At 31.4% G+C, this 8,936-nt stretch overlaps 2 protein-coding genes and 1 pseudogene across 2 annotated transcripts; 2 read left to right on the plus strand and 1 right to left on the minus strand.

The window, feature by feature from the left end:
- Nucleotides 1-2,195: 2,195 nt before the first annotated feature.
- LOC148607626 (uncharacterized) lies at nt 2,196-5,450 on the plus strand. The gene is made up of 3 exons (XM_088543547.1): nt 2,196-3,234; nt 3,640-4,956; nt 5,313-5,450. The coding sequence occupies exons 1-2, from the start codon at nt 2,836-2,838 to the stop codon at nt 3,862-3,864; spliced, it is 624 nt and encodes a 207-aa protein (XP_088399673.1). The 5' UTR covers nt 2,196-2,835; the 3' UTR covers nt 3,865-4,956; nt 5,313-5,450.
- LOC148607627 (uncharacterized) lies at nt 5,232-7,183 on the plus strand (the record flags this gene model as incomplete). The annotated part of the gene is made up of 3 exons (XM_088543548.1): nt 5,232-5,451; nt 6,068-6,253; nt 6,730-7,183. Coding segments are annotated over 3 exons (630 nt in total), but the record flags the coding sequence as incomplete, so codon positions are not given.
- Nucleotides 7,184-7,616: 433 nt separating this feature from the next.
- LOC148607628 (uncharacterized) lies at nt 7,617-8,251 on the minus strand (annotated as a pseudogene).
- Nucleotides 8,252-8,936: the final 685 nt, after the last annotated feature.

Here is an 8,936-nt window from a genome sequence, read left to right on the forward strand (position 1 = left end):
ATATTTAGACCGGACTTCGGTTAATACAGGTGTTAAATTTAGACAGGAGTTCGGTTTAGAAATTTGTTTTAGCTAGACAGGTGTAATATCTAGACAGGAGTTCGGTTCGAAATCAATTCTTAATCAAGTAACTTTCAAAGTGAGTTTTTATAATAAAATTCTATTACCAAACGAAGTGCAATAAACAAAATATGCAAATGGAAAATTTATGTTATTTTTCAATGGACAAAATTTTTATCATAGCAAATTCTTATAAATTAATTTGAAAACATATTTTTATCTTTAAACATGAGAAAAGTAGCTCTGAATTAAACTGAATAAGGGCATGTCAATATTTGTTTATCCATTGAGATATAACAGAAAATTTTAACCAATCAGATAACAGTATTTATCTCAAATTAATTTTATTTTAAATTAAATGACATTCACCTTCTTCGTAAATGTGTTGTACATGGTTTAGTTAGATATAATTTTGTGATATTTTATAGGTCAAGGTGAAAAAAAGTACGAGGTCATCGCCTTGAAAAATGATATTCTGTCTGATTTTATAATTTAAATACAATGTATATTTTGCAGTTTCATCAGAATTAGGGCACAAATAAATTACACTACAAAAAAATGAATACAAAGTATGCATGACATATCCCAGACGTTTGAAATGTGAGATCGATAGACATTTTCTTTCTCGGTCTGGCTATCTTACTCATAGTAAGCATTCAAATTTTATTTATTCACTCCTGTATATTCACGTCGCAACTGAAATGGGAGGTTTTGGCGCAACCTAGATTTTACCCACAATGTCGTATGAAATGCCTGTACCAAGTCAGGACCATTGCGGTACCAGCTGTTCCAGTGGTGTAATACATGTAACTATTAAAATCCTTTTTTTCAGATTTGTTTTTGACATGTCTTGATTATTGATATAATTTGTGGTTGGTAATTTTGTTTGTTTCCCTTATTTAGAAACAACATATTCAAAGCGAATGCAATCGCTTGTATTATGTTTCCTGTGGTAAACAAATACGTTATGATAATAAATAGTAAGTATCAACTTCTAGTACTTGGGCTGAGATACCCACAACCCCCCTTTTCCACTCTTTAACCAAAATATGATTTTCAGGTACCCTTATTCTTCCCATTTATGAATGATTGTGTAGCCAAAAAATATACTGAATCTCATTTTTAAATTTTCTTGCGACATTCCTTCTTTTGCACATGGTAAAATTTCTGATAGATTTTGCTGCCTATCCGGATAGCTTTTATATTTTGAGTACTTCTTGTATACAATTAATATTTGCATTTAGATCATTTTATGTATTTCATTGTAATGCTGCTGACGAAAGGTTACTTCCTGAAACACGTGTATAGAATAAAGCGATTTTCAATATTAATATGAGTGGTATATTTGTATTAATTACTTATTGTCTGCTTTTCACAACTATAGGAAATTAACTTGAACAGTAAGTAAGGTTAAATAGTTTATAGTAGTTATGGTGAATTTAAATGATAGCAGTACATTTCAAGCTTTTTTATCATCCATTTCATGTTCATTGTCTGAATATAGCTGAAATATTGCTGCTCGGACTTTAAACCCCAACAAACAAACAAACAAACCTTACCCTAGGTCTACCTCCTTAAGTGTCCAATACGAGTATTCCACCTTAACGAAATCATATTTTCAGCCGAAAAAAGATCTGATATGACGAATTAATATGATGTCACTTCGAGATATCCAAAATCAGTAAATGTCAAAAATTAAAGTACTTACAATATTCAATTCGTCAGCGGGCATTCAATTTTAATTTTAAGTTTCTATTGAAATGTATCATAAATTCCCGAAAACCGTCCTTGAAAATTGAAACGTGTTGGGTTTTTTTAAATGACAACCCAACAAAATTGAATTAATTGATTATGGCTCATACAAATGCAAATAATCTGTTAATGTACGCTGCATTCCACTGTTTCCAAACGTTCTATAGACCATGTTTATTGATTTTTAAACGGTACAACGAATTTAAGTTTTGCTTAAGCAATAATTTTCATGTAAAACGCTTCTTAATTCATTCAAATATTTATGAAATAAAAAACTCAGTATCAAATATATTGGAATAACCTAAATTAAAAATATCGACCATGTGTTGGCTTCAATTTGAACATAAAAAGAACAATTATAGAAAATTATTTTTCATACGAAACCAAGCAGGCGATATAACAACTTTTTTTCCTCGGTTTAGACAGGTGTTATATTTTGACAGAAGTTCTGTTTAGACAGGTGTTATCTTTAGACAGGGGTTCGGTTTAGACAGGTATTATATTTAGACCGGACTTCGGTTAATACAGGTGTTAAATTTAGACAGGAGTTCGGTTTAGACATTTGTTTTAGCTAGACAGGTGTAATATCTAGACAGGAGTTCGGTTAAGATATGTGTTATATTTAGACAGGATTTCTGTTTTGACAGGTGTTATATCTAGACAGGAGTTATATATAGACGACAGGAGTTCGGTTTAGACACGTGTTATATTTAGACAGGAGTTCGGTTTAGACACGTGTTAAATTTTGACATGAGTTCGGTTTAGAGACGTGTTATATTTAGACAGGAGTTCGGTTTAGACAGTTGTTATACCTAGACATGAGTTCGGTTTAAACACGTGTTATATCTAGACATGAGTTCAGTTTAGACAGGTGTTATATTTTCACAGGAGTTCGGTTCACACAAGTGTTATATTTAGACCGTAGTTCGATTAATACAGGAGTTCGGTTAATAGGGTCTGTAAGTCGCGTCACGTGACACGCGGGATTTAACGAGAATATTTGTTTCCGGGTACGTTGCAAAAATGGCGTTGTCCATCTTGTATTGGGCTAAGTACGTTGAAGGCCAGACAAAGCTAACCAGGAAAAGTGAAGCAGCTGTAGAAAGTGGTCGTGTTCTACGGTTTGTTATGGATGACCTAAGCGTTATTTTGGCCAATGTTCAAGCCTCAATAAAAGACGCTTCATACAAAATTCAGGCATGTTACAGTGTATTAGTAAATATCACAGCGTCGTTTCAAGTTATGATCAATGATTTATTTTTGACAGTGAATATACATTGTTTAAGTGATCTGTGGTTTATTCAAGGCTTTTATCAGAATTGTATGTATTTTCGTCATAATATTAATCGTGTGCATTATCAAACGAAGGGTAAACTTGACCTCACTCGGTCGAATGCCAGTGGGAACACTAAAACAATAATGGTAATATAGTTCGACATCGTACATGATGTACATATAAGTGATTTTTTGTTTGAAAGGTTATTTAAACTTGTTTTTATCATTATTAGTTGAATTGTTCATGTACATGTTACTGTCATGTAATTGTATATATCTTGATGAACTAGAGTTTTGTTTAAAGATTTTTCTTGATGATGAAGATAATGGTACATTGTATTATTAAAGATGTTATGTGTGAGTGTTCAATGGGCCATCACGTTGTAGCTGCACTTTTGTTTGGGTAATGTATATATTCTTTATATTTGGTCAAGCTGATAACAATTGTAGATAACATGTTAATTCATTAATTTACATATATTTGAAAAAAAAACATCAATTTAAATATTATTCAAACAAAAACCCTAACCCATTTTGAATATTTACTGACATTGTGGAAACCTGACTTCTTTATACATTTTGCATGATAATTTCAGATACAAGAGAGCACGTAAAACTGATATAAAATGTAGCTGGCTAAAACATCCAAAGTCTGTCCCACCAAAATCAACATTTACCATGAGCACATTTTATCCCCCAAAACAACCTGAATACAGGTACACAAATGTAACTGCATGTGTACAGGAAAGAAGGACAAAAGTTCGATTTGGTATATGATACATTGCAAGTGATTTAATATATATGATAAAGAAAAAATTAATTGTATTTTTTCTAAGTTTTTAATTGACCAAAAAGCAATATTACCTTTTTGCACAAAATGACTACATTGTTTTTTCTTTATTAAATTGAAACAGGCTTATACAGTGTACATGTAATTAAGCATTTGTTTTGTATTTTTTTTTAACTAACTATGCATGTAGGGTTTTGACGAAAGAAATAACTGATGAAGATAGGTCATTCTTATATAATGAACTTGGACAATTAGGGCGCTTTACAGGTTCCAAATTTGATACATTGTGTTAAATTTGTTTTTTTTTTATATAATATTTTTAGTTCTAATTGTGGGGTCTGTTACACATAAATTGCAAGCTATTTCATTTACAAATCGTATATTTTGGTTTCTGATGTAACCCTTAGATAGTGTTATTACCTCAATAAGCCAAGCCAATCTCTCTCTCTCTCTCTTATACAAGGTCATGATGTAAAATAAAATTGTGATCATACATTTGCATTTTTCACATTTAATATCAAGAACAGTTTTCCCTAATACGTATGAACAGGATGTCAATCCATACTTCTGATCGAACACCACACACAAATATAAATTATGTTCCATTTTATCTTTTTTTCTAAATTTTTAAAACTGCCTAAAAGTTAATTTGCATTAACATTAAAAAAACTGTTTATTAATGGTAAACTATTAATGAAAGGCTGGAAGATTTGACTGAAAAGTGTGTAAAATGGAACATACTTAACACATGTTATGCTTCTTGACACATTACTGCAAGAACTAAATTTCCTAAATACAAATTTATTACTAACTATGACCTTTCAAGGCCAAAAAGTAGTCCCTCACATCTTCAGTTGTTATGAAGACTAGATCTCAATTCTATCTGAAGAAAAAATAGAATATTATGGGGCTGAATAATTGAAAGAAACATATTTACTGGTTATAAAGGAGGTATAGAATGATATAAAAGGAATTATTATATTATTTTATTTTTATTTTACATAATATTATAGGGACTATATTTTTGTGCAGTATTCAGAAATAGTAGGGAAGTTCCAGTGATAGACCGGTGACATAAGGTATTTTGATAAATTAAAAACCTAAAAAATGAGGAAGTTTCTTTTATTTTTCTGCGACTTTAATAGAAACATGTTTTCCTCTAAAAATACTATTTTGGATTTATATGTGACTGTGTAACTTGATTTCCTTCGCTGTCACCGTACTTAGTTTAACTAAAACTGTGCCACTCATGTACCATTATAATAAATAAGGGTTAACTCTTTTCGTGTATTCAAGTTAACATAAAAAAAATTAATACTAGAATGTTCATTTCAGATATCTTTATATATAATTTTTGAAGAGGGCGCTGAAATCCCAAACTTTCCAACTAAAATTGAAAGATAGACATGTGCATGTTCAACATATTTTTTTCCAGGTTGACTGTATCTCTCAAAACAGGCTTTTGAGTGCATTTAACTTGAAAAAAAGAGCACCAATTCAGTGGAGAATTACTGATGAACAGTCAGCAATCCAAGAATATTGCAGGATAGGGAATGTTACAGTACATCCAACAGGCATGTTTAGTTTTTAAACAAATGTTTTATTGCTATTTAACATAAAGAACAGGATAACAAAATTAATTTTAACATTTAATCCCCCACAATTAAGTGGTAGATGTGATTTGATTTTCATATGACCACAATTTCTTTCCATTGTATAATGGTATCACCCTGTTATCATCATCATTAGCGTTTTTTAAGTTTATTTACGATCTTCATATGGCATGAAAGAGTTATGTGGATTTTACTGAAATTTTACATTGATTTTAGGCATCGTATTTACATGCAAATGTGAATGAAACACTAAGAAGGAGGAAATCATTGTAAAGTCTATGGGAGATGGGTTAACCAGAGAAAATGTGGGTCAAATGGGCACCACTATGCAAAGTATCAAAAATACACTGAGCCTTAATCTATGCATTTGTTGCATGCTATATTTACAATGTACATATGTGTTTCTCATATTTGTTTTGCCAATAGACAGTGGAACTTGAGAAAATATTAATTTAAAGATTATAAGTAGCGGAAGCATCAGAATAATAAATGTTTAATAATTATGATATATACAACTTTGTATTGTGGAATATAACTGTATTTTAAATGGAATTCTTTTATAAAATCATACTTGTAGGTATATGGCTTCATGAATCAGGAGTCCTTGGTGCATCACCTGATGGCTTTATACAAGGCAATTTTACACAGAATGTACACCTACAGAAAAAAATAGATATCATGCCGGACATAATTGAAGTTAAATGGCCTTTATCAAAAATGACAGTTGCAGAAGCCAGCTCGGCTATAAAGGACTTTTTCTTAGGTAAATCCATATAATATACAGATTTTGCTTTCTTCACAGCTTTAAATAAATAAATAATAGCTGTCTTAATATCACATACATGACATATTGCTACTTTTTAGTAGTGCAAAGTAGCCTGCTAAGTGAGTATCCAATGATGGGCAAAGTCCATCCCTTTTAGTTTTGAAAATTTTGGGTGTTTATGTAGTCAAGCTTAACACAATAATGAGTCAAAGAGGGGCCACACCCCATAAAATCTACTCTTTAGTTTTGGTTTGTTTTTGAAAAATGTTTCAATAAATTTCAAATTTTGGGGTATTTTTTTTAGCCAAACCAGTTGCATCCATATTGAAGTCTCTATATACTCTGTGCCAAACCCTAATATTGTGCCCAAAATGTGGTTGTATAATACTTTGCGCCCGGAAGTCTTTTTTTTATAATTTTTTAACATGATGTGTGATGGGAAAGTGAGTTAATATATGTTTTAATCTTTTCATTACTAGGTGATGATGGAGCCCTTAAATTAAAAGAAAGTCATGACTACTGGCATCAGATACAAGGACAACTGTTCTTAACTGGATCACAGTGCTGTGACTTGGTTGTTTGGACTCCAAAAGACACCCAAATCATTCGAATTTTGAAAGAAAATTCTTGGGCTGTAAACATTACAACCATGTTGGATTTTTATTTTGTGAGTTTTTTACCATCATTAGAACAATAAACGATATGTCTTGCAACATATTGTTTTATTTTATGGACCATCTAATTACTGTATATACAAGTGAACTGCTGTGAGATAAAGTTTTTACTTCAGTTTCAAGTATTTCTAAGTACACATGTATTTCAAACGCAACACTCTAAAATTCTTGTTTTAACTTCTCAAAGATAGAAATTTCATTGATTGTATTATGATCTGTCTTTGTTGTTGTACAGCTTCCCGACCTTAGTCATTATCTGTGGCTTTAAGTTGTGGACAGTATATGTTTAATTATGTATTAAACTCCATTTACTCAAAATGTTTGGCATACATTACTCAAACCTTGCACAGTGTTAACATACATATATCAAATTGGAAGAAAAAATCTGCATTTCTTAAATTTTGGTTATTGTTCTTTGTTGGTTGTCTTTTTTTTTCATGTCTGGCCTTTGTCCCAATATTACATGTACATGTACATTATTTTGATATTCACTAAAATATTGGTCCCTTGATTATCATTTTAGTAGTACTTTTTGTGTGATCTGTAATTTAACAAGCATTGAACAAAGGTTTTTGCACACTGTTAAATGAGTAGTTAGAAGTTTCAATATAATCCTGAAAATGATGTAGAAGGAAAAATAAGTTTTCAAAATTTTATTTTATTGTGAAAATGTGGTAAGTCTATAATTAAATTTTATATTTATCTGCAATTTCCTTCAGTAAAGGAGAAGCAACAAAGCTGGAAAAGTTTAGTTGGTATATTTCTGTATTGAGCTGGAATATGGTCTAAAATGGTATAGTTCTTTATCCTTTCATTCGCCCTCTCAACATGAATCCTGTTCCTTCCTATTTTATAGCACAGTTTAGCTTCTTCTTTAGTGAAGTGTGTTTTGTTAGATAAAAATGGTGGAGTATTTAAAGAAACACCAGCCGGTAACTTGTCAAAAATATTGCAGCCTTTATCAGGTCACCTGGATACAATTGGTCTAACAGTTTACAATGTTCAGCAATAGCAGCATCGGAAGTGGAACCTGGATACAGTTCTGATGCATATACCAGTGCACCATTTGGTGCTACACAGGTTACAGCTTTAACAGTATACCTGCTCTTGTAATTACTATAAGTCAGAGACTGACAGTTCATGTCAGAGGGAACATCCAGAATTACTTCTGTTGCATCATAGCAATACGTGCTGAAGAAAAATCTTCAACAGATTTCGGCATTGAGCCCTTGCGCTTTAACTGGCTTGAAATTCCAAGTTGCTTCAAAACTCCTTCAGAGAAAATTTCATATAACACAGACACATATGTTGGTAAGTAAATATTTGTTGTTTTAAATTGACACAGTGATTTGGCAATTTTTTTTTATATTCTTAAAACTTAAACTCAGTTTTGAATGTTTTTGATAGAGAACCAAGGTGACTTCCAGTTTTTAGTGGAGTCCGAGTTGCTCATTTACTTTTGTTACTTTGTATGTATTATTTTACTTTATGTTCTTTGTTGTGTATGTCTGTTTTCCATTTCTGGTCTTTGTCCCTGGATTACATTCTTTTGATTTCCGCTGTAACCTTGGTTCCCTTGTTTACCGTTTGGTCTAGACTTCTTACTATCAACCAAACAAAGATTTCTTACTTATCATATACAAAGTCGAATGGTGTACGTATGTCTTTTTGTAAGAAAAAATATTTTTTCTAATACACTAACAGAGCCTTTAAACTGGCGGAGTGATATGTAGTGAATCAGAAAGCGGTTATAGGTCTGTGGTGGAAATTGTCCCAGCTCTACATAAGTAGAAAATTGGTTATATGCCTTGTTGTTCTTGCTGCTAGTATATATGATTCAATTTTGTAAGTTGTACAATTTATCAGTACTCGCCTTTTCAATCTGTATTGGAAATTTTCCTATTTATAAGGTATATTTTACACTATAAAATATATCTCCTGTCGGATTTTAGGAATGGGGAAAATTGGAGAAAACAATTTCCAAATGTGTCCATGATTATTTAAAC

The sequence above is a fragment of the Perna viridis genome, chromosome 9 (genome assembly GCF_037379345.1).
Source record: "Perna viridis isolate PV_CMFRI_1.1 ecotype Kerala chromosome 9, ASM3737934v1, whole genome shotgun sequence".
NCBI lineage: Eukaryota > Metazoa > Mollusca > Bivalvia > Mytilida > Mytilidae > Perna > Perna viridis.